At 35.5% G+C, this 26,318-nt stretch overlaps 3 protein-coding genes across 7 annotated transcripts; all 3 read left to right on the top strand.

Annotated features, from left to right (window-relative positions):
- Window positions 1-1,259: 1,259 nt before the first annotated feature.
- Window positions 1,260-6,913, top strand: LOC104095769 (UDP-glucuronic acid decarboxylase 6). Of its 3 annotated transcripts, none has more exons than XM_009601968.4 (13): window positions 1,260-1,552; window positions 2,101-2,215; window positions 2,980-3,066; window positions 3,248-3,335; window positions 3,581-3,672; window positions 4,140-4,204; window positions 4,281-4,369; window positions 4,754-4,831; window positions 4,915-5,008; window positions 5,158-5,224; window positions 5,317-5,380; window positions 5,617-5,657; window positions 6,469-6,913. In XM_009601968.4, the coding sequence occupies exons 2-13, from the start codon at window positions 2,126-2,128 to the stop codon at window positions 6,652-6,654; spliced, it is 1,041 nt and encodes a 346-aa protein (XP_009600263.1). In that variant the 5' UTR covers window positions 1,260-1,552; window positions 2,101-2,125; the 3' UTR covers window positions 6,655-6,913. The 3 variants fall into 3 exon arrangements, with proteins under 3 accessions (XP_009600263.1, XP_009600262.1, XP_018626148.1); XM_009601967.4 differs by lacking the exon at window positions 1,260-1,552 and adding an exon at window positions 1,682-1,879; XM_018770632.3 differs by lacking the exon at window positions 1,260-1,552 and adding an exon at window positions 1,836-1,883 and having other exon boundaries at window positions 2,104-2,215.
- Window positions 6,914-13,738: 6,825 nt separating this feature from the next.
- On the top strand, window positions 13,739-14,318 carry LOC104095768 (histone H4). The gene has a single exon (XM_009601966.4). It carries the CDS (start codon window positions 13,842-13,844, stop codon window positions 14,151-14,153), a length of 312 nt encoding a protein of 103 aa, XP_009600261.1. The 5' UTR covers window positions 13,739-13,841; the 3' UTR covers window positions 14,154-14,318.
- Window positions 14,319-18,474: 4,156 nt separating this feature from the next.
- On the top strand, window positions 18,475-23,251 carry LOC104095767 (ACT domain-containing protein ACR9-like). Of its 3 annotated transcripts, none has more exons than XM_033655988.2 (6): window positions 18,475-18,898; window positions 19,824-20,030; window positions 20,108-20,213; window positions 20,946-21,294; window positions 22,393-22,677; window positions 22,847-23,251. In XM_033655988.2, exons 1-6 carry the CDS (start codon window positions 18,745-18,747, stop codon window positions 23,060-23,062), a joined length of 1,317 nt encoding a protein of 438 aa, XP_033511879.1. In that variant the 5' UTR covers window positions 18,475-18,744; the 3' UTR covers window positions 23,063-23,251. The 3 variants fall into 3 exon arrangements, with proteins under 3 accessions (XP_033511879.1, XP_033511878.1, XP_009600257.1); XM_033655987.2 differs by having other exon boundaries at window positions 18,485-18,898; window positions 19,812-20,030; XM_009601962.4 differs by having other exon boundaries at window positions 18,587-18,898; window positions 19,812-20,030; window positions 22,916-23,251.
- The last annotated feature ends 3,067 nt before the right edge of the window (window positions 23,252-26,318 follow it).

The following is a 26,318-nucleotide window of genomic DNA, read 5'->3' as shown; positions in this document are numbered from 1 at the left end:
AGGTTTCTACACCTGCGGACTTTTGCCCAGCCACGCCCGGGCGCATCTGCGACCAAAGGCTCGCTTCTGCGAGCTCGCACTTGCGGGCAAAAATCCGCAGGTGCGATTACAACATAAGGCAAAATTTTAGATTTTGCTTAAGTCCAATTCTTGATCCGATTTAAATCTGTATCACTCTCGGGGTACTCGGGACCCCGTACGAATATATCAACAAGTCCAATAACATAATACGGACTTACTCGGGATTTCATATCACGTCAAACAACGCTGGAATTACAATTCATACCCCGATTCAAACTTTGAGTTTTAAACTTTTCAATTTGCAAATCTCGTGTCAAAACATATTAATTGAATCCGGAATGACTTCAAATTTGGCACACAACTCATAAATGACATAACGAAGCTGTTCAAATTTTCAGAATCGGATTCCGGCTCCGATATCAAAAAGTCAACCCCGTGGTCAAACTTGGAATCTTTAGCCTTTAAATTGCTAGTTCCGTTAAATGGTCATAACTTGAGTTAGGGACCTCCAAATTAAATTACGGGCATACGCCCAAGTCCCAAATCATGATACGGAGCTACCAAAACTGTCAAAATACTGATCCGGATCCGTTTGCTAAAAATGTTGACCAAAGTCAACTCAACTGAGTTTTAAAGCTCTATTTCACATTTTAATCCATTTTTCACATGAAAACTTTTCGAAAAATTTTACGGGCTGCGCATGTAAGTCGGGGAATGATAAATGGTACTTTTCGAGGTCTTAGAACACAGAATTACTTATTAAATTTAAAGATGACATTTTGGGTCATCACATGATGCAGGCAGGTTGCAAGCAGTTCAATGAAATAATTTGCAGCATCTTCTTATTAAACAGGCAGGTTGCAAGCAGCTCATGCAGACAGCTTACAAGCAGCTAAAGAAAAGCCTCGTAGCTACTTGCTTTCTTATATAAATAGATGAGTTTTCAGTTTATTATATACATAAGTTTGAAATTTGAATAATATATTAGTTTCTCTTTATACTTGTCTTTACTTTACGGTCTTTATTTTATAATATAAGTCAAGATATTTCAGTTTTTATGCAAAGATATTTCAGTTCAATATTTATCTTTTTCGCCCCATTACCATACCAAAAAAAAAAGGAAAAAAAAGAAAAAAATACATGCAAAAATCCAGCGAAAAATCAAGCTCACGTGTCCAAGTCACCCTCGAACTTTTCGAAGTCAATAATAACAAATTAAAATAAGACAAAAGTTCTCCAGTGTTCTTATTTCGAATCTTCTTTTTCCAGTCTTTTCCTTTACTAGGAAAACTTAAATACAAGAAAGAAAAAAAAAAAAAAAAGGAGAGACAATCATATTTTTAAATTATCTTCCAGTATTATCGGAATCCAGATTCTCCATTAATTGCTTAATTCTTGGAGATTAGCAATATCCTTGATTTTTATCCAACGCAGTAACTATAAGTGATTTTTTATTTTATTTTTGCTTTGCTTTGACTTTGGGCCGGGAAGATCTGAACTGAACAGTCAAAAAGTAAATAAATATTCTAAGGTTGGTGCACTGAACTGTACTATGATTCTCTTATCTACCCTTCTTTCATCTTTACGTTTCGTCAATTATAAGCAATCTGATTTAGGTTCTTTTTCAATTACTATTATATTCTGTATTTAACTTATGACATTTATTTTGTTGCCTGCAATTTCTGGTTGGCAAGTTTGGTAACTCAATTAGTCCCTTTTTGTTTTTAAGTGTAAAAAACAAAAAAGCTAAACTGTATATATATATAATCTCTTTGCATGTTCTAGTATCACAGAACTTGCACAGCAAAAAAAGGTTTTTTTTTGGGTTTGTTCAAAGACTTTGATCAAAGGAGATAAGGTATGTTATATTAAAGATTGATGAATTGGTATATAACGTGATTTTCTTGTGTTAAGGTTTGTGTCTTTTTGCTTTTTATTTTTATTTTTATTGAGATTTTGATGTTATGTTAATTGATTAAGGAGGTTTTGATATGTTGTAGATCTAATGATAATACTCTGTGTTTGGATTTGTGCATCTTGGTGATGTTTATATACTAATTGATCAGTTTATGATTGCAGGAGACTTGTTGGAGAGATCTGAGAAATGGCAAAGAATTCTGCAAATGGAGCTCACCAAACAACAACAAAGCCTCCTCCAACTCCATCTCCATTGCGCTTCTCAAAGTTCTTTCAGGTAAAATTATTAGACACGCCCGAATCAAAAATTTAAACTTGATGAGTTTAATCTTTAAGTTGCTTTATTTTCACTGTTCCTTGAGCCGAGGGTCTACCAAAAACAGTCTATTACCCTCCCCAGACCGCACCGGTTTACAATGGGTTTGTTGTTGTTGTTGAGTTTAACCTTTAAGTTTTCGCCATTGAATCTATCGTGCTTATGAAATTATGGGGTCTAATCCTAATTTGTTGAAAATATTCTTCACATGTATACTTATGTTTTGTGACGTAAATACTTGCTTCAGTTGAATCCATCAGCCTCTGAAAATTACTGTGGTTGTTTCATTAATTCCTTTGATTGTTCTCTTTGTCATAGGTTTGACTACAAGTTTGTTCTACGAATTTGATAAAATTTGAATTAGACATTAGTTATGAATCATTAAAGCGATGAGGTGATTTGGTATTCGCTTATTGTGAAAACAAAAGATTATGTGTACCTGACATAGAGATAGGAAATTGACATTTGCTTCTGTATTTGGCAACTCTTTAGGGGTTAAAAATTGTTCATTTGGCCTAATTACAATGCCATCAACAAGTTGAAACTCAGAGAGATAGTGATTACATATGATAATCAATGTGCTTTACCGGCGTCACAAATTTATGTAGAATTCTCATCATCCACACACTAACCTTCTAAGATAAAACCATATATACTAGGTCTACCTATTTCTGTTTTCTAACCTTCATACGGTATTTACTAATATGTTGTATCCCCGGTGGCAGCCTAACATGAGAATTTTGGTTACTGGAGGAGCTGGATTTATTGGTTCCCATCTAGTTGACAAATTGATGGAGAATGAGAAGAATGAGGTATTTTTTTCTGAAAGAGATTCTTTTGTTAATCGGGTTTTTTCCAATGTTTCCTGTACTGCATCACAAACATTAGGCTCTCATTCTCTAATGTGGAAAGATAAAACCAGCTAATAGTATGATGCCCCTTACTGTATCTTTCTTATTATACAGTGAAAACTTTTTGCTTATGGTTGCGCAGGTTATTGTTGTCGACAACTTTTTCACTGGTTCGAAGGATAATCTTAAAAGATGGATTGGTCATCCCAGATTCGAGCTTAAACGCCATGGTATAACTCTCATCTTTTCTTCATTCATATATTAGTTAACTAATATTTGAACCACTTACTGAATTCAGCAAGCTGGAACATTCTTATCTTTATTTTAAAGTAATTTAATCGTTTAATGATATTGAAGACTACCAAGTTCTGTTATGAAACTGATCAGTAGATTGTATTTGGGGATTCTTTATGTAAAAGTATTTTAACTGTAGTATCAGATGCATAACTGTTTTATTCCTTTTTATCATTTGTAGATGTGACAGAGCCTTTGTTAGTTGAGGTTGATCAGATTTATCATCTTGCATGCCCGGCTTCTCCAATATTCTACAAGTACAATCCTGTTAAGGTTTGTCTGATTTTGTAATTTAAACATGCCAACTTCAACTAACATGCATCGTCTTATTCTTTTCTTGCTCATACTGACATTTCATGAGCAGAATAACTTTAATTTTTTATCCTCTTCTTCTTTTCTTGCTCATACTGACATATTTCATGAGCAGAATGGCTTTAATTTTTTATCCTCTTCTTCTAGTCAGCTCCTCTTAGCGAGCAGTAAATCGTAATTTTCTGTTGTCATCCCAGAAAAGAAGAAAATGGAACATTAACTTGTCAACATTGCAACTCTTCTTTTTTCTATTTAACATCACTCAGTAAGCCTCTCGGCTTTGGGTAGTATAAAATCTGATGGCATGCAATATCTGGTTATCACTTATCCTTAGCAATAATCTCTTACTTCCATAGGAAAGGATAGAGATTTAGCGAAGTAGAAAAATTTGTTTATGATGCATTTTTCTTATTTTCTTTTGCTGACAGACAATAAAGACTAATGTCATTGGCACGCTAAATATGTTGGGCTTAGCAAAGCGTGTCGGAGCAAGGTTTGAAGATTGAAAATGCTTCTTGACCTCATTTTTTTGGCATTCACTTCAACTCATTTTCTGTAATTTTATGTAGGATTCTGCTAACGTCAACCTCAGAGGTTTATGGTGACCCTCTTGTGCATCCTCAGACTGAGGAATATTGGGGTAATGTTAACCCAATTGGTACGTCCTCTCACTTCTTGGATTTCATTACAACGCGATGAACTCCAACAATTTTTAAACTAATGAACAGAAGCACCACATTATATATTGTTTTGTGTGTGTTACTCATGTTTTTACATCTGCACCTACTCGGAGGACAATACGGATTTGCATTTGGTGATATTTGGAGATTCAACTATTAAAGTTTCACTATCTGTTCTCTTTTAGCCTACATGGTTCAGTCAATCACGTTGATCACAAGAAAATTCTTTTACAAAAGTATTTAAGAAAATGAATTACAAACTAGAAATCCAAAAACCATTTTGGTCTGATGAGTTAGTCAGTTAACATTTGAGTATCTCATCTGGTGAAGCATGCGTCTAACAATATCGCTCATGTATATAGGAGTTCGGAGCTGTTATGATGAGGGGAAGCGTGTGGCAGAGACATTGATGTTTGACTACCACCGACAACATGGGATTGGTAAATCTATTGTTCCTGTGATATTGTTCAGATTGTCCACAACTTATTTTTCCTTATCCATTAATATCGATGTATTGGGACAGAAATTCGCATTGCTAGAATATTCAATACGTATGGACCTCGGATGAATATCGATGATGGGCGTGTGGTCAGCAACTTTATAGCTCAAGCACTTCGGTAAGTTCTTTCTCTCAAGTGCTGTTACTCTGCTAAAATATACAAATATAGCTATCTTCCTGTTTGTATCAATCAATATCCCACCTAAATATACCAACCCTTTTAACTTATGGCTAATAATGTTATTTCTAATTTGCTCCATTTTTTAGTGATGAACCATTAACAGTTCAAGCTCCTGGGACACAGACTCGCAGTTTCTGTTACGTCTCTGATATGGTATGGCAACGAAATACTATTACTGTCATTCTTGGTTATGATCTTGCTCTTAATGTTATCTTCTCATTCCCCAACTCGTTGAAACTTTGAAGGTTAATGGGCTTATTCGGCTAATGGAAGGGGAAAACACGGGGCCAATCAACATTGGAAATCCAGGTGATTGACTGATTTATCTTTTAAAGGTGGTATTCTTCTTTTGTGAGTCCGGCACACACGCGCCAGATCCTGATGAGATGCAGGAGTCTGATAATTTTGTAGTTTGCACAAATCAATGGTCTGAATCAATTGGTGCACGTCTACCACATCATTGAAGAAACTTTCGATATCATTATCAAGCTGAATTATAGTTTTAAATATTTTGTTGTTCGATTACTTATAATCTTGCTGTACAGGTGAATTCACCATGATTGAGCTTGCGGAACTAGTCAAGGAGGTAATCATATATTCTCATGAAGCTTCTCCTTGTTTCTTATGCTTCATTTGTACAGTAAGAAGCGATGTTGTTCTTGTCTCTTGAATAACGTTTAGACTAAGGTCTAGCTCGCTTAAGTTGCCAAGATACTGTCAACATTGTTTTTGGCTAGTCATGCACTTTGTGTGCAGGTTTTGTTTCTAAAACTCTTTCCCTATTGCATTGAAGTTTCGTTTCTAAAATCGTTGCTTCATTTACTTTTACAAACAAAAGCTAACTATTATTTACACAATAAAATAATTTTATTTAGTACCCTTTCCATGTATATAGGAGAAGAAAAATGAGGTGAGAAACATTTTGTAATCATCTGATATGTATGAAGGGGATCATATATGTGTGTGTACATATAAATTCTTGTTCAGTTTTCTTTCAACTCAGTTGGGAAAATGGTAGAGCAAAAATCCTTGCTTTTGAACTGAAGTAAGGTAGAACCGAAGTTCGAGCTAGTCAGGATAACTTGCTGCCATGTCATCAGGAGGCCACGGGTTCAAGCCGTGAAAATAGCCCCTTGCAGAAATGTAGGGTAAGGCTGCTTACAATAGACCCTTGTGGTCCAGCCCTTCCCGGGACCCCGCGCATAGTGGGAGCTTAGTGCACCGAGCTGCCCCTTTTTTTGTGTGTGTGTGTGTGTCAACGCCATGGATTAGTTGAAAACCAGAATTTGTATATTAAAAGTTTGGACTTCGCGTGGCTTCTGTTTCTGCTGCTAGAAAATTGCTCTTTTAATCTTAAGAATAACGACATGAAAGTTGTTATTACTTTTGGTTTGCAGCTTATCAATCCAAAAGTGGAGATCAAATCGGTGGAAAATACACCAGATGATCCAAGACAAAGGAAACCAGATATCGCAAAAGCAAAAGAATTGTTAGGATGGGAACCAAAAGTCAAATTGCGCGATGGCCTTCCACTAATGGAAGAAGATTTCAGACTCAGGCTTGGGGTCTCTAAAAAGATATAAAGAGAGTTGCAGATTATTTTGGCATTCATATTATTGAAACAATAATATTTGATATTGTTTTTTGTTGTCTATCCATGAGGACAATCTCCCTTGTTTTCTTTGAATGTTTTTACTCATGGTATATAGAGTTTTCTACTTCATGTTTTGTTTTTGGATGAAGATTTGGGAAGTCAAGTGTGCTTCATTTACTGTTTTCATAAACATGTGGCGATTTCCCATGTGATTTATTAAGAAATTCTATTGACACAAGTTGGTTTAATCTTTTTGTTGCTATTTGGTGGTATACTTTTTTTGTTTGCTTTTTTTGGTCAATATCATACACTTTGAGGCTCGTCCCATAGTTTATGTTGCTCTCGAAATTCATTGACTAGTCCTTGACTACTCTTCAAAAGTCATCCTTGTGATAAAAATCCAAAATTAGAACAGTGCAACTAAGAATAGAAGACCTAATATCATCAATTTTGCACTAAGAATGCTATGAAATGAGTTTTGTTGAAACTATTCATCCGGAAATCGCATTCTTTCTATACGAAAAAAGGACAGTCTGGCGCACAAAGCATTCCGTAAGGGTCGGGAAGGATTGTACATGTAGACAGCCTACAATGCAAGTATTAATGGCTGCTTCCACGGTCGAACTCGTGACTTATAGAAAAAATTTAAACTATAAATGTTTCTTTACTCATTTACTTCTCTGGAGCTCCAAATGACATTTTCGTTCCAAGATGATACATATTTTCTTGTAATTTCTGGATTCTTAGGGTAATGTGGTTGATTTGTATTAAAGTTGTCAACATGGGTTTCGTCCGCTGGCCGACCCAACCCAGGTCATGATTTAATAGGGTTGGGCAAAGATTTTTAGATACCATTTAAGAAATGAGACTTTTAAGCCTCGCTCAAGTAAGCTTGTGGCTCATGAGGCTTGCTTGAGGTGGGTTGGGCTGGCCCATGGGCTTAGTAAACGTATTTAATTAAAAAAATATAGGATACTAAAAATAACAAGAAGAGCAATCCAACGTAAAAATTGGTAATATTTTTTATGTGAATTAAAATATTTTTTTACTCTTAAGATTTTAGTTATTTCTTAATTAACTAATTAACACTGCATATAATTATAGATTTAGATCAAAATAAAGATGTTACATCTTTGTTTCACAAGAGGAATCAAATGTATTTGGCGAACATAATTTGTTGGTGTTGGATATGCCATGAACACAATAGAGGTTAGCATCAAGAGTGGGGTGGATAAAATAGAGGTTAGTATCAGGAGTCTCGTGTAACAAGAGAGCCATCGTTAATCATAGGTAAGTTCTACAGAGTTGTGGTTAGACCGGCCATGTTGTATGGGGTAGAGTGTTGGACAGTTAAGAACTCTCATATCCAGAAGATGAAAGCGGCAGAGATGATGATGTTGAGGTAGATGTGCGGGCATACCATGATGGATAAGATTAGGAATGAAGTTATTCGGGAGAAGGTGGGCGTGGCTCCTATGGATGACAAAATATGGAAAGCGAGGCTCAGATTGTTCGGGCACGTGCGGAGGAGGAGCCCTGATGCTCCGGTGAGGAGGTGCGAGAGTTTAGCCCTGGCGGGGACAAGAAGAGGTAGAGGGCGACCTAAGAAGTATTGGGGAAAGGTGATTAGACAGGACATGGCGTTGCGGGAGAAATTCAAAAATAGCCAGATTTACAAATGGTCATTCAAAAATAGCCACAATTTCGGAAGTAATCGAAATTTAGCCACTTTGCATGTAAAGATAAATTTGAATGAAAACACTGTTCAAAATCAGGAAAATACTCCAGCATAATATATTGAAATTCCAGTATGATATACTGAAATTCCAGCATAATGTATTGGAACTCCAGTATAATATACCGGTCCAACATAATATACTGGAAGTTCATATATGGGTGCTCTAATCTCCAGTATACTATGCTGGAACTTTTCGCGTGTTGGAGTTCCAGCATAATATGCTGGAAGTTCAAACACAGGTGCACCGATCTCCAGTATATTATGCTGGAACGTTTCGTGTTGCAGCAAAATTGTGACTATTTTTCAATGACTTTGCAAACGCTGGTTATTCTTGAATGACCAGTCCGAAAACTGGCTAGCCTGTGCTATTTTTACTGGCATTGCTGCAGATTTTCGAGAACATGGCCCTTGATAGAAATGTGTGGAGGTTGAGCATTAAGGTTGTATGTTATGACGTAGTCGAGTCCTGGGGTGAGGCTAGTTCGATAGGGTGGTTTTAGACTGTTAGGGGTTAATGTTGTGCTCTCCCTATCCTTACGTTTTCATAGCATCGGGCTTATTTTCTGGTTTTGTTATTGCATTTCAACTATTTTCTAGTTTTTATGATGCTAATATTATTTCTTTGGTTTATGTTTGATGGTACTAATATATTGTCCCTTCCCTTCTCTTCTCGTCTTCTCCGTTTTCTTGAGCCGAGGGTCTTTCGAAAACAGTCTCTTTACTCCTTCGGGTAGGGGTAAGGTCTGCGTATACAATATCCTCCCCAAACCACCACTTGTATGTTTTTACTGGATCGTTGTTGTTGTTGTTAGGTTAAAAGTTAAATTTTTAAAAATATAAAAAATAACTTTTGAAAAGGTGGGCCAGCCCGTGGGGGCCATGACCCATATAAAGTTGGGCTGACTATTTTAAGGCCCATCAAAACAGTGAGCTGGCCCAGTTCAACCCCGCCAAAATGTCAAAGCCAGTGTGGACCGGGCTATGCTGCGTCGGGCCAGCCTATATTGACCACTCTAATTCGTATCCTGGTATTTTTATAAGCCTTTATATTATTCAAAGACCAAAACTATGTTCAAACAGTTTAAAAATTATGTTCGAATTTTTTAACTTGTCTAACTCAAGCCAGATAGCATAAATAACTCTACATAGTCATTTGTGTAATGTAAGCAAGTCCAAATCAAAAGACAAGGAAGCCAAGTCAAAGTAGAAAGAAAACCTTAGTCGAACCAATCGAAGAAAATGTAATACATTTCACCCTAATCTCATCTACTGGATAAGGGAACTCCCTTGATCATCTGAAGAATTTCTTATTTTGACCTAATCGACAATTGTTAGGATGAATTCACGCGTGTGAGAGATATGAAATCTCCAAGCAGGCTTAAATCCCATACTTAACATGATTTGGATGGACTCACATGAACCTTCTTGTATTGACCTTTCTTCTTCTCTTAACTAGGATGGTCTAGCAGAATAAACTTGTAATTGCCCATTCAATAAAGGCCAGAATGGTCTCGTGAAGTCGATCTTGAGAGTTAGATTTCAAGCCGCCTCGTTTTAAAGGAGACGAGACATTGACTTATAATTGTAAAAAAAAAATAGAAAAAAAATAAATAGAAGAACTGGCTCTATCATGCGAGCTTCTCTTTTATAAGGGCTTTACGCATGTTAGTGGAAGTCGAGCATGCCTAGCTTTTGGACATGATTGACTGACTCACTCATTCGGAGTGGCTTAGAATAGTTCGAGAGGTGGTTACACTAATTTTTTTTCAGGTTAAATTTACGGGACAGACCCCATGAGATATGAGAAAGGTTTATCTCCATCGACATCGACTCATCCCAATTTTTAAGAAAGAGATCGACCATCTTGCTCTCCCAACCCTACGAGTCTCATAATACCTTAGTTTGAATTAGGACTCAGAAACCAAGATACATTAGAACGAAGAATGAATGAATAGGATAGTCTGCAGAATAGTATGTTGGGGAACTAGCAAAATGAATGAATAGAATAATCTAGCATAGAATAGTCTAGCATAATCATATGGTAGGAATGAGCATGCCTCGTACTTTTAAGGTTTGAAGGAAAATTTTTTCCCCGTAAAATCATACACACCCTAATTTCCCTGGCTACTTCCTCATCGGGAGGAGAGCTACTGTTCGTATTAGAAACATCCTTAATTCCATGATATTGCACACTTTATTTAACCTGGCCGAATACATATGTAGCCCCTTAAACTTGTCTATTTTTTCTACTTATTAAACACTGGAACTCAAATTATATTGTGTCATTGAACATATTTTTTGCAGCAAGCCAAAATACTTCATGCGCGAGGTTCAAATGTTGTTGACATGGCAGTGTTACAAATGAGAAAGTGACACATCAACGCACCCTTTTCTTCCACCTTGCCTTTGGGCTCCTTCATTAAACGCCCAATCCCCAGGTGAAAATACCATATACCACTGTGACGCCACCACCAGCAAACTATCCCCTTTTTTGATTAAACAACTACCCACTGTCGTCCAACTTCATCATTCCAATGTACTCCATTCTATATTCTTTTATACTACATTTTACATTGTTAATTTAAGTTTAATTTCTAGCACATTTATATACCACATATTTCAGAAAACTGAGATCTATGAATCTTGTTGATTCATGGGATCAAATTTGTTCAACTTTTAATTATGTCATACCCAATAAAACCTTCAAAGCATTCATGAATATGTGTGTGTGTGTGTGTGTGTGTGTCAATGGCTATAGAAGTAGGTTATCCGAAAGAAATGAGTTTTATATATGTGAAGAAGAAAGAAGAAGGCGAGGGAAAGAAGAAGGTAATCGCTGGTGGTCTGAATTTCGCCGGTAAGGGTGGCAGTGGTGGTTTTAGTGAAAGACAAATTTAAGGTAATTTTGATAAAAGGGAGAGACAAATTTTATATGATGAAGAGGAGAAGTAACTGTGAAAAAAAAAAAAAAAAAAAAAAGCTAAAACAATTTAAGGGAATTGTTTTTGGAGGTGGTGGGAATGGTGACGGAGGAAGTGAAGGTGGTGGAAAATTTGAGGTTGAAGGAGACAAAATAAAAAATATATATAAAATAAAGTTTAGGACTTTTCACTATCTGAAAGGAGAGTCTACTACACATGATGTGCCATGTCAGCAATGTGTGTTCAATTACACAATATAATTTGAGCACCAATGGGTTCAAGTGTCTAAATGAAAAAAATGAACTAGTTTAACGGGCTATGTATGTATTCAGCCATTTAACTTTGTAGTTTTATTATTTTAATGTATTTCCTATATTATTTTCTATTTATATACCAATTTTCTAAATATATAAAGTACAAATATTTAGCTAGCGTTTGGCCATAGATTCCCAAATTTGTTTTGAAAATTCTGATTTTGGTGAAGTTTGATTTGAAGATGAAAATGTGTTTGAACATGATTTTTCAAAACATATTTCACTTTTTATTTGAAAAAAAATGAAACATGACTTATACCCACAAGTTCAAAAAACTATCACAAATACCCAATAGTACTAAACAAACAAACTTGCTATCTTGTATATACATAACCTTCATTACTCAGATTACACATAGGAAGTCATTATTCATATTACACATAGGAAGTCATTACTCGTATTACAATCATGCCTACACCACAACGTACAACTAAAATAATTAGCATCAACGTTTCATGCATTAGAGTACAACATAATAAAATGAAAATAACAGTTAGCTCAATTTTTCTTTAAGTCGTTAAACCATTCGACTTGATTTTTTTCGGTCATATGAACGAATATCTTGCGAAAGCTGGGGTTAAGCAAGAAAGGCACTGCTAGTGAAAATTTTTCGTCAGCTAAACCATGTTTTTGCAAGACAAATTGCAAGTGGGTAGTCACAGCTTCCTCAGAGTAGATATCAATCTCAATTTCTTTCGAGAGCAGATACAAAGAAAGAAGTAGGAACAAGAGCAGAAATTGAGGTGATTATTTAAATGTGAGCTCTTTTACAAACTATAAAAGTTCGGGGTAATATTTAAAATTTTAAAAAAATATAATGGTCATGTTTTGGCCCAAAATGAGCAATTGAGGTGATTTTGGGATTTGGGATCTTGCCAAAATGTGGGCAAAATCTATGGCCAAACATGTGTTTGCCAAATAAATCCCAAATTTATTTTGGCAAAACTCATGGCCAAACGGGTCCTTAAAGATTCGTGGACTTTATGCCCGCTTTGTCACAAGCAAAGTGCCCGGGCTCGCGCTCCCATTTTTAAAAAACACTGATTGCTACTCTCTCCGTTCACTTTTACTTGTCACGTTTTGACTTTCACGCTGCTTAAGAAATAATAAATGAAGTGCATAATTTATCATGATACCCATATTAATTGATGCATATTTTATTGGATTTGAGAAAATGATTTGAAATAAGTAATAAATACTATGGGTATAACAGAAAAAAAAATATTTTCTCTTGATATGCATAAAGTGACAAGTAAAAATAAAAATTTATTTTTAGTATACATGTCAAGTAAAAGTGAATGGAGGAAGTATTTTGCACTGCAAAGTAAACCAAGACAGTTACATAAATTAGAGTAGGTAATTCCGCTATAGAGCCTAATGAAATTAATAAAAAGGTCATTTATTAGAGTTACACGTCTCATTATCATCCTTATAAAAATATTTTGCATATTAAATACGAGCTACGATAAATTCACCTTCTACAAGAAAAAAGAGATAATCTAATTTTCTCAACATGGTAGAAACATAAGTACTTTACTATATAATCAGGTCATTTTTAACTTAATATAGTAAGGAAAATTTTCATTTTGTTGTTCATGCTTGATTAGTTAGTTAGTGGAAAAAAATTATTATACATATTTCAACTTCAAATTTAATGATTAGCTTTTTCAATTTCAACTCAGATACTATCCAAATGCTTAAGTACTTACTTAGATTAAACAATAAAAAACCTTGGTAATTTTAAATTAATCCAAGTTTTGACCTCCTAAAGTTTACTCATGCTCTTAAAAAATTTCGAAATTCAAATCACATTTCGTTTTCATACTCCAAAATACAATTTTCCGTAACCCCGCCAAAAGTACAATGCCTATCTCAGCCAAAAAGCACAATCCGCGTCAACACACAAAAAGCACTCCTCGCCGTTGATCTCTATCCAATCAACGATTCACATTACGTTTCATCCTTTCACTCGGATCGATACTCTTAACCGTCGATTTTCTTTTCAAATCCCCAAAAAACTAACGGTCACGATTTAACCTTTTCCACAACTTCAAACAGCCGATCCACAAAACCAGCGGCTATAAATAACAACAAACTCAAGCCATTTCAATCTCATCAAAAACAATCAAAGCTCATTTCTCTCTTTTAAATTCAAAACCCTAGAAATTCAATTTCTATTTTCTCTCTCTCAAGCTTTCGAAAAATGTCTGGACGTGGAAAGGGAGGCAAGGGATTGGGCAAAGGAGGAGCAAAGAGGCACAGGAAAGTGTTGAGAGATAACATCCAGGGGATTACAAAGCCAGCTATTCGTAGGCTTGCTCGTAGGGGTGGTGTCAAGCGTATTTCTGGGTTGATTTACGAGGAGACACGTGGAGTGCTTAAGATCTTTTTGGAGAATGTGATTCGTGATGCTGTGACCTACACTGAGCACGCTAGGAGAAAGACTGTTACTGCTATGGATGTTGTGTACGCTCTCAAGAGGCAGGGAAGGACCTTGTACGGATTTGGAGGTTAAATTTTGGGGGTTAGGGTTTATAGTGTTTTTGTTGTTAGTGATTGTAGATTTCATGTTTGTTTTAGCGGTCAGTTTAAGCTAGGGTACTTTAAGTTTCTGTTGTTAAGGTCTGGATATTGTAATTCCTCGTTATAAAATCAAGTAATAGAGACCATTTCCTAGAAATATTTTGCATTTACTACATTGCATATCCTCGCTCTTTTTTGTTTATTGGAATTGTCGGGTGTTTCACATTGATGAGGAGGCTTAGGCGAGTATGCATTTGCTCTTCCAAGCATATACAATTGTAGTGGTAATTGATGCAATTCCTTATGGTGGAGTAGATATGCTTAATTTTTCTTTGAAATGGCTGAGCAGCTAATGTGTTAAGAGTATCTATTATGTTGGTATCCTTGTCTTTCATTATAGCTTTGTTGCACATACCTGAGTTCTTATGACTTGTGATTACACATGTTGTTTTACTTGTACGGTGGTTAAATGATATGGTTATTTGCTGGTGTATTCAGTTTCAATCATTTGATATTTCTTGCAGTTCAACTAGGAATAAATCATTTAAGCTGCCACTATTTCTTTGCAGCTGGAGATATTCCTACTGAGATGGCTCTGTTTTACTCTCTGGCTCTTTTTTGATTAGCCTTCCAAAGGTTTGCATTTCTTGTCTCATGAAGACAATTTGATGAATTCTGAGCATAGATATTTGCAATATTTAACGACAGCTAATTAGAGTTTCTTGTCCTATTACTGTGTAGAGATGTCTGCTCACAAAATCATAAATGCGTTGTTCCTTTGGTATCGACTTATTCCCTGCAGCACTTGCTTCACATTAATAAGTTTTCAAATGTGAATAAGAACCTTTAATGATGAACAAAACTTGTTCAAACAATGAATAATTAACAGCCACCATCTTAAAAGCTTTGTGCATAAGTAGAAGCTGAGAAGGGTAGACAAATTATTCTTCTTTAATCAATGTTGTTAAATCGACACCTTGCCTCTACTTTTCAATGCCAGTATGCCACTGACAAGGCAAGGCATTTGCGGATCTGGTGGGGTCAGTACTGCTTTTAAAAATCTATAATGGGCTGGGATGGGTCGAATTAAAACGCTTTGATCTAGGTTTTCTGCTCCATAGTCCATATAAGCAGTCTCCGTTGGCCAGAGATTTTCAGCGATAACTGATTCATCGAGAGAAATCATTGCCATCGGGCTTCTCACTGGAGACTTCAATAACTGCTGAGTTTTTCGAAAGGAACCTGTAAGTGTGTTATTTATTTGGGTTATCTTTTTCTTCAATTTAGAAGATAGTCAGATTGATCCTTTACAAAACCTTTAAGATGTGCGGTATTGTATTTCAATGGAATTTCTCGATATTCTGTTATGCAAGTCATTTTTTCCTATTAAATCCACACGTTTTACTTGGCAAATGCATCAGTAAATTATTAACTCGTGGTTTGTGAAGGGAACAATACAGTTAGCACTTATCAGTGCAACCTCTATTCAAACACAGATATTGGATTTTTTGAGTTGGAAGACAAGATGCCATTAGCAGTGTCCTTGTTGTGCCTGCAAGTTTGGATAGAGCTAAGAATGGCCTCCACTAAACCAGCGAGCTGAGCTTGAAATGCTAAAGTCTAAGGGCCTCAACATGATGCCCAACCATATGTGAATTGCAATAGAGATTGATGAAGCTGAGCTTATTTTTCTAAAATTAGAAATATTTATGCAGATGTGGACGAGGGACAACTGATGTGATTGCATGAGTTTATTCGATCAAATTCGATATTGGTTTGATGGAATTCCTTGTTTTGCTGGAAATTTGTCTTAGAGAAAGCTCACAACTTATGAGCAACACTCGTCTAATTTACGTCCCAAATGTTTCTAATATCGACTTATCAACTCAGACAAATATGTGATTTGCTTCGCCTGCATCGAATCATCATTAAATTCACATCTTTGTCTGAGTTGATAAGATGATCCATGAGACATGTATACTCCGTGAAAGATTTCTCAAGATGGTCTCCATTGCATCGATGGCTTCTAAACAAGGGATTTCCATCAATCCATTTTCGAACTTGATATCGAATAAACTTGTGGGATAACCAACAGTTTTCTTTTTCCAAATTTGTATAAATGTTTGATTTTTGAGAAGTTAACTCCAGCTTCATCAAGCTCTCTTGCACTTTGAACGTGAAGATATGTTGAGTTCCTTAGTTTTTGTCATCTCTTTTGATGTAAACATCTGCAAACGATTACTTTACTTGCAACAGGCTATCCGTGCTCACCACCACATGAGAAAGCTCAGCTCACCAACTGACTCGTCTGTATAAGGTACCTATCATTATTGCTGACTTATCAGCTTTTACATCTTAATTAGTTATTCTTTTAATTCTTGTTGAACTCAAAAAAGGCAAAAGATAGTAATAGTATATTACAATTCTATGAAGCTGCTAAAAAGAAAAATGTCAAAGAATTCCTCCATCATAGAAGTATTGTGGAAAAGCTGACTATATTGCTTTCAGTGGTTGGTGAACCTTTCAGAACTGACATATTATCTTATTGGTGAATGCAATACTCAAAAATGTACAAGTGACTACTGAAAGAGTAACACAAGAAATAGAAGATCTGAGGTTTTCCTTGCTGGTATATAAATGGCATTGAGATTCTTTTATTCAGTAATGTATTCTTTGTTAAATTGTGCTCTCAAGTTATGCTGTCTTTGCTAAAAGTAGCACTTAATTACTTTTTAACTATTAGTTGAAAATTGAACCTAATACTTTTTGCTTCAGGGACTATAATGCCATAAAAGTTACCCAAATCTTTCTGCTGTGTACTAGACAACATAGATATATTGATCACATAGGGCTTACATTACTCTCTTGAATTTCTGATTTTTTGTTCTGTACATGGTGATATAATTCATCAATGAGCATGAAAAGGATTCAATCAAACATCTGATTACTGCTATATTTTCGTGTCGAAAGAGTTCCATGTCCTACTGAATTGACCAAAACTGTGATCCTTTATTCACATGAATTGATATAAGTCACTGAAGATCCAAAAGAAGATCTGGTAGTAATTGATAGAATGGCTCTCAGATGGAAGATCTGCATAAACTAGTTTGGCTAGCCCGCATTGGCTGTACATTCTTTCAATATATTCGTATATATGGTTGATGAAGTTTGTGCCATTGTGTATATTTGTAACACCAGATGTTAGTGTTCTGTGTTTTGTTCATACTGAATTTTTTTTTATCATTACACTTATGAGGCAAGCCTAAGGAAATGAAAAATGAACTGCAGTAGGGCCAGCGTGATGTTTATCCTGAAGGCTATTTGGTATGTTGAATATTGGTTCTTCAAAAATAGTTCTATGTTTTTTGGTAATCTAATAGGATTTTTACCTAATAAAGTTTAGTAGTCTATTAGGATGAGCTAGCTTCCAACTAGTATATATAAAAGAACTATTTGACCGCGTTCGAATTTCTATTAGAACATGTAATCAGCAGTAACTAGCAGTAGAATTTCAAGACATACACTGCTCAGCTCTTTCTATTTTTGGGAAACCGAAAAAACTTAAATTTTGATTTACCTATGTTAATCCTTTGCTTCTGCCGTGTTATTTTCTTTGCCAATATTGATTTCGATAGACTAAAGGTTTCCTGAGACAAATTCTACATATGATTACTCTCAAAAGAAGGGCAGAATAGAGACTATTGCCTTAACTTTGGAGTTGCAGAATAATACAGGTAGAACCCACCTATTATCAGGGATTATGTTTTCCACAGTTTTTCTAAAAGCATAGGATAAGATAAATGTAGCCAATAATTAGCACAACGACGGAGCAGGACCATATCCAGAAAAGGCCACACGTAACGACTTAACAACTAACCTATAATTTCCCACAAAAAAAGTAACCTCTTTTATTTTAAGGTTATTTTACATTATTATATAAAACTTCACAACAACATATCTATGTAAGAATTTTACGACATACTCCTTGAATTACAAACAATTAATCCTGACATAATATTAGGGTCATGAAACTAGATTATTTTTGCGGTATACCCATACAGAATGTTTTATTCAAAAAAACTTAACTGATTCGTGATGTTTTCTTAATCTTGATTCGATTAGAACCACTCTATCCTTTCGAATCTTTCTACATATTATTTTCACTCTCTTATCCCTTCTTACATTTAAAACTACGTAGATGCATAAGTTCTTTTAAGTGGACAAATTACTTTTGAAAATTCTTTCATTACAACTTTTCATCAAAAATAAAAGTCAATTAACCAGTAGAGAAAGGATCAGTTATTCTTAACACTCTTTTATCCTACTTTTCATCAAAATTAGAAGTTACTTATTTTATTAGCAAATCAACTTCTCAGGTTTTGACCAATACACTTTAACCCTTACTTTTATAAACACAAGTTAATAGAATTAGGATTTACATAAATTGAAATGGTTTACATCTTACAATTATATATTACTAGTACCGTTTTATGTCTGAAACAACAAAATTACCTGCTAAAATTGAACGTTCCAGTATTTTTGCCTGCAAATTCTGAAAACTGGCTAAGGGAAGAAGCTCCGGCATGGGATTGCCGACTGACGACGCCGTAGTGATTCAGAAAGGGAAGAAGGCTGGTGAACCTTATGTAATTACGGTAAATTGTCCGGACAAAACCGGCCTCGGCTGTGATATTTGCTATACTATTCTCGATTTTGGTCTCTACATTATCAAAGGAGGTAATCTACTAATTTTATATCTTATCGGATTTTATTTATATATATATCCCAGCTTCGCGTTTTCTCCACATGCTTCTAGCTCCGATCTTATACACTATTTACTTCTATTTTGTTTAGCATTTCGTCTGATTAGGGTTTTGAATGTTGGGTATAAGTTGCTTGTTGCGGGATTATTCTAAGTTTCAATTTTTTTAATGATTTAAACAATCTACTCGTATTTTCTCATGTTAAGGGAAGCTTTGTTTCCTATTTCTGTATTGAAATTATATATCTCCATGGCCAGCATTTGTGCATACTTTGTCTAGTTTTTCGTTGAAACTTTTAGACATATATGTATGTAGTGATATGTGAAGCAGAGCGGACTTAGCATATATGCTGATAGATGGTGCAAATGTTTGCCCACTGTCTCGGGCACGGCCTAGAAAATTTAAAGAAAACGTATGTATATGTATTAAAGGGGTGGCAAAGGCACGATGTTTAAATCATGGATTCACCATGAAGTTATACTACGATATTGGTTTTCACGCTTTTGTTGAGGTGAATGAACATCGAGTTGTACAATTTTAGCTGTTGGACTTTGCTTCTCCTGTTCTCTTAAAACTATTGTCATGTACTAATGGCAGTGGCATAACTAGGAATTTGAGTGAGGGGATTCAAAAAAATGTAAAAATGTCACGCCTAAAATATGAACCAATGTCAAGGGGATTCAATATTTTATATATGTAAAAAAAAAAAAAAATATATTTTACCCTTCCTGCACAGTGCAAGATTCTGGCGAAGGGAATTTAACTGAATCCCCTACACCAAAGGTAGCTCTGCCATTGACTAGATGTTGGCACTTTAGCTCCCTTGATCCATTTAGTTTTCCTTTTCTCTTCGTCTTTAGTAAGTGCTCAAAGTTTCTATGAATCAGATGTTTCAACAGATGGGATATGGTGCTATGTGATATTATGGGTGGTTCCTCATGCTTCCTCACCTATGGTAAGGTGGGCGAATTTGAAGGAGCGCCTTCTATCAGTATGCCCGTCATGTTCTGTTTCATTCTATTTGACCCAACCATCTCCACCTGCCGCTTCTTCTCCTGTATACCTGCTGACATTTTGCAGCCACGACCGAAGAGGATTATTGCATGGTAAAATAAATTTCTTGCTGGTCCTAATTTTTGACTAATGTTTGTTCTTTTCTGATTTAATTGCATGATTTTGCTAGATGTTACCCAAGTTCTCTGCGAGCTTGAGCTTACCATCCAAAGGGTAAAGGTGACAACAACTCCAGATGGTCGTGTGCTGGACCTTTTCTTCATAACAGACAACTTGTAAGGAAATCTCTTCCCCATTTTGGTCAAAGAATATCGAGTTGTAGAGTTGTAATGGACCTGTCGTTGTTCTTGTTGTGATCTCTTAAACAGTCTGATACAGAACTCGGGTTAAATGCATGGTGGAGCGGGACAGTGGGTTCTGAATGAAAAAAGAGAATCTGGTTTAAGTGAATTAACTGTTAACACGTCTTGAATAGGAATTACCGTGTTTTGTTAACTTTTTGTGTCTTTCCGCTGCAGTGTCTTGGGGCTTACATGATGCTTCTTCGTTTTAGACTCTCACTAATTTATTATGTAGGTCTTATTGGATTTAAAAGAAAAAGAAACTAGCTATTCTCATATTTGCTCCATTGATGTTGCTTTATTTGTATCAAACTGACTTTTAAGAATGTTAATAAGCATGCATGATATATCCCTGTTCAGAAGACTAATAACATCCATTTCTGATACGTAAGGTCCTGTTTTCATCCATACTTTATATTGGACTAACAAAAATATAATCTGCAGATGATGTTTCCATTTACCTTTTCCTGCCTTAAATCTTATAATTGTATTCCCGTATGTCTGTTACCAATTATAATATTATTCAGAGAGGTTAATGATGGAAAATGAAATATTTTTGAGATATTGTAATATAGATCTTTCAGCACAAAACTTCTGCTTTTCTACTGTGTTAATTAAAGATCTTATAGCTATCGATGATATCTCTTCACTAATATTCATGTTCAGGGAGCTCTTACACACAAAAGAGAGGCAAGATGAGACGTACAAGCAGTTGCATGCTGTTCTGGGCCAATCATTTAGTTGTGAGCTTCAGTTAGCAGGCTCACAGTTTGACAACCTGCAATGTGTCTCTTCTCTTTCTCCATCAGTTGCTGAGGAACTATTTAGGTGTGAACTATCAGATAATGAATTTCGCACACAGGCTCTTAGCCCAGATATGATGAATTTGAAGAGGGGTAGTGTGACAATAGATAATTCGATGAGCCCCGCGCATACATTACTTCAGATTGATTGTGTTGATCACAAGGGTTTTCTTTATGACATTATGCGCACATTGAAAGACTGCAATATTCAGGTACTGACTATTATATTAAAAATTATATATTTCTTACTTTTCCCCTTTCATTTTGTTGTTTATAGTTGTGAGAGTGTCCTGTTATAATTGGCTGTATTGACCTGAATTGGGTTCCTCCCTGACTTCAATGAGTTTGAAGTCGATAATTGCATTATTTTCTACTACAACTATTACGCTTCAATCCCGAGCAAGTTTGGGTCGACTATAGAATCCTCATTGTCCATGTCTAAAAGGTTAGTTTCTTTAGCCCTAGAAGCTCTGTACTGGCATATAAATCTTTAACAAGACCAAAAGACTCCTAGCAAACATTGGACCAAAAGTACTAGAATTGTCTATGCTATAGAGAAAATTAGGTACGCAAGTTCAATGATATTGTCAATGTTGTTTTTGGTCTCCACTTTGATGAAATGGTAAACATTATGCCTATGCAGAAGCATCCTCAATAGTCTTATTTTGTCTCCTAATCCAGTGCTGGGCCCTGATCTTTTTCCGCCAAATATCTTCATCCTCCTATTCTTTAACCTCAGACGTAAAATGACACTGCCTCTCTAAAATGCCTTCCCTACTTTCGTTTATGGCGTGGTCTAAATTTTATCCACTTTCTTTAAACTAAAAATTTTAATATATTTTAAATACTGAAGTTTCATCATCCTGTTTCTAGTCTTCTCAGTACAACTTTATCTTTTCTTCTACTCTTCTAAAACACAGAGATTCACATGTTTTTCATGAAAAGAAAATATGTCAAACTAAAAGTGGACAACCAAAATGGGACCTAAGGAATAATGTATTCTTGGTAGGTAATCATTATTGTAAGTTTCTGCCTTCTGTTATGGAAGCTGAATGCTTGTTTACCTATCAAACGAAGGAAGAAGATGATTCTTCCCGTTACTGTTTTAATGATATAAGCAAAACCTTGTTCTGTAACACTTGCCGAATATTTCAAAAGTTTGTTGTTCATAGATGAGATTTTTTTTTCCAAATCCATTACTTTCATCTCGGTTTATATCTCTACTTGTCATTGGATTATATGGCACTGAAAGAATGAATTAGAAAAGCATGCTGGTTAATCTGATAGTTGATCTTTCCTCTTGTGTTTAGATTGCTTATGGTCGATTTTCAGCGGTTAATAAGGGTCAGAGGGAATTAGACCTTTTTATTCGGCAGAAGGATGGGAAAAAGATTGTGGATCCAGATAAACAAGATGTTCTTTGTTCCCGCTTAAAAGCGGAAATGCTTCATCCTCTACGTGTAATCATCACAAATCGTGGGCCAGATACTGAACTTTTGGTTGCTAATCCTGTGGAGCTATCTGGAAAGGGTAGACCACGTGTTTTCTATGACGTTACACTGGCAATGAAGACCCTAGGGATCTGCATCTTCTCGGTAAGTATCTAGTAATGAAGGAATGTTTCAAAGTGACGGATTGCGTGTGTATGCACCTTTTCTTAAAGGACAAAGTTCTAAAGAAAATTGAATGGAGGCTTTATCTCTTTAAGCAACTAATCTCCCATTTATAGACCTGGTGCTCATGCCCATGTTTTTAATTTTACAGCTCCGGATGGTTCACTATATCACTTCATCCCTCTTCACTCGGTGGATGACCTTTAATATCTTTTTGCAGGCGGAAATTGGAAGGCATTGTACAAGTGATCTTGTGTGGGAGGTTTACAGATTCCTTTTAGACGAAAATTGTAGATTTGACATGTCATGTATGGTTGGTAGAAATCAGATTGTAGACAAAGTCAGAAGAACGTTGATGGGTTGGTGAGCTCAATCACTGACTCTCTTATGGTCTTGTTCTGGAAGAATGTTTTACGAGTGGTGAGCTTATCCTTCATCTTATTGTCCTACTCACATTTTTAGCCATTTTGTATCTAAAATTGCGTGTCAAGCATCGATGATCCCTTTGTACAGTTCATTCGTAAATTATTGCCACATTTAATTGACCTTGTCTTTATAGCGCGTGTTAGTTATTGCCCATTCTACATCATGAGTTGCTACCATGGTCATAGTGCTAGTTATGCTTATCTCATCGACTTATTTTTCATTATTCTTGTTTTGCTTAATCCCAAATCACATATTAATCGTGTTTTTACCTTGTTTATGTCCCCATGACCTTCCTCGTAGCCCCCACAGGCACCTCATTTCTACCTTGGAACTGTAACTGTTGGTTTATTTCATAGACAACCTTTTTACTTCTTTTGGCGGGTGTCTTTGTCAATCGAGTGTGCTGATAACACTTGTATAAGAGTTAATTGTTGTGTTAAATCTGGAAGGTCTATGCAAAGTCTTGGAGAATGAATGGATTGTGCTTTAACAGGAAGATTTTTGGATCAAACACATGATACTAGCTTGTTAACCTCAGCAATATTGACTTACCGGTTAGAATACCAACAATTTTCTCTTCTAGCAGGGTGCAAACTAGGCTGTTTAGCTTGGTGTATTATAATGAATCTCCTCTTCATTTTATTTATTATTTATTTTGTATATAAATGATGGAGATTAAAACATAGCCAAAATGCTTGTGAAAAGTTGGCCAAACTCTAATAACGGAGCCTAAAAGTGTCTACGCCAACTAATTTTTTCATTTTTTGCCCTAGCTTGATATTTTCAAGTTATTGCCAATTTGCCAACCGGTTATAAATGTGAATATTCTTTTTTACATGATGGCCTTTGACCCATCAGAGTATTCTAACTTGCTATGAATACCAAAATAGTCATCAGAACTCCGAAACACGAAGGTTATCTTCTAACTGATAATTCGAAAAAGCTATTTTCCAATGGGTGTCGCCGTGTTGGTGAAAAATCTCTCACTAATACGCTTCTCTTCTGAAAAACAAAAAAAAGTATCCCTAATATAAGTGGGAACTCTTTTATTTTTTCACCAATATACTTGGGTACTCTACTCATCTCAAAATGGCCATTAACACTTCTGTACCTGATACTGATAATGAGACCACTCTGAACTTAGTGGCGTAGCCACATATATTGAAGGGTGGTCAACCGAACACCCTTCATTGAAAAATTATACTCTATATATAGAAATTTATATTGTGTATATATGTCAAAAATTATTTTTTATATGTGTATATTAAATTTTGAACACCTTTCGTAAAATTTCTAACTTCGCCACTGCTCGAACTCATAAACGCAACGAGGATTCAAGATACAATTAGACACGAACTCATAAACGCAACGAGGATTCAAGATACAATTAGACAAATGAAGGATAGCATACAGGAGCATAATTACAATTTACAAAGCCCAACATAATACAAGGGAGAAAATGAAGTTGCATATGTTTTATCCAAGTATGAAGGTGCATCGCAGGATCTTTAATTGCTGAACTAATTTTGGTGTTCAGTCACTGCCTAGAGGAGCATATATAAGACAGATAATGCCTAACTTCAGCTTCAAACATACCAAACATTAGTTTTTTTGCATGTTAAGATGGAAGGGATTTTTTAATTTTATTTTTATAGTTAGCTGTTTGTATATGTGAGAAAGGCTAAATGTGGGATCGTGAATGATTTCTATTTCCATCCTTTTTACATGCTAGAAGATTGAAGTGCTTCATTTGATCAAATAGAAAAACAGAGGCTTTGTAAATGGCTTACTAGTTCCCCTAATATTTGAGGCATATTTGGGCAATATTAATCAGGATTGACAAATATGGTGATCATGAGACAGACATTAGCCTGCTGCACGAGAAACAGAGAGTTTAGCATTGACTTTGCTGAACAAGAGAGAATTACAACATATGATGGCCTCGAGAGCTGCATACGGAACTGTCAGTCTTGGTTCTGTGAGAATAGAAAACCTTTTTCTTGTTTTCAAGTGTGAAATGGTAGAAAACAGTATATGCAGTGTATCTATATGCAATAGCAGTAGGAACAAGTGTAGTTGACCATATCTCTGCAATGGGGCGGGGCGGGTTTTGCCTTAACCCACAAAATTTCAACCCGTCCCACATAATATTTTCACCCGCATCCACCTGCCCCGCATCAACACCCGCGTCCACCCGCACCGCCCCGCCCCACTCTGAAAAATTTTCCCTTTATTATTTCTTTCAATTTGTAATATTTTTATCTTATTTAATTTTATTTTCAATTATATTCATAATCTAAAAGTTTATGTTGGAATCCAAATTGCAAACCAAAGAAGTCCAATTTTGAATATCCATAACTATAAATTCTACCGAATGCTGTCAGTTTTAACTTTTAACAGTGTTCGGTTTTAAAGTTTTTAATATATTTATTTCTGATTTTACATGTATCAGTATTGGAATTCAGTTTAATATATCAGTATGTCATTTCTAATGATTCAGACGTATCGTACAAGGTAATGAGATCAGATACATGAAAATTTTTAAAAAAACTTTGAGACTAAAATAATCAATGCATAGGAGAAAGGAACCACAGGTTCAAAACTGAAAAAGTAAATATTTTCGGGTTGTAATAATATTAGCAATAGTTGAAACGTTGTAATTTTGCAAAAAGTTAAAACCCGCACCGCACCCACAAAGGATTTAAAAAAACTATTTTGACCCGCACCACCTCGCACCGCACCCGCATATATCTAAACCTACACCATCCCGCATATGCTAAAACCCGTACCGCCCCATTGCCCATCCCTAAACATATCTTAGTGGTTGCACAATTTTTTGTGCCCCTTGTTGTATAGAGAGTTGGGCATGCCCACCCTACATGTTGTATTTAGAGAGGTGAGATATCCGCATCATTGTCCCCCTTCTATATGTTTTGACCTTTTGGATGTTATATATATATATATTGATTATTTTTAATTTAAACAATTAGATGAGAGACTATTTGCGTTAGTTCTTCTTTATAAGAAAAGAAGAAAGATGGGGCAAGTGCACAGATAGTTATTTTCAGGGATGTTATTCAGAGATTAATTACTATTTTTGTCCTAAAATTTTATTAAAAATCTTAACTTCAAGATATTTTTGTCCCAAAAATATGAACTAAAAAACTGAAATTCAAGACGGACTGACTAATTCCTAA

Source organism: Nicotiana tomentosiformis, chromosome 11, assembly GCF_000390325.3.
Source record: "Nicotiana tomentosiformis chromosome 11, ASM39032v3, whole genome shotgun sequence".
NCBI lineage: Eukaryota > Viridiplantae > Streptophyta > Magnoliopsida > Solanales > Solanaceae > Nicotiana > Nicotiana tomentosiformis.
The sequence above is the reverse complement of the archived record's forward strand: the minus strand, read 5'-3'. Positions and strand labels throughout refer to the sequence as shown.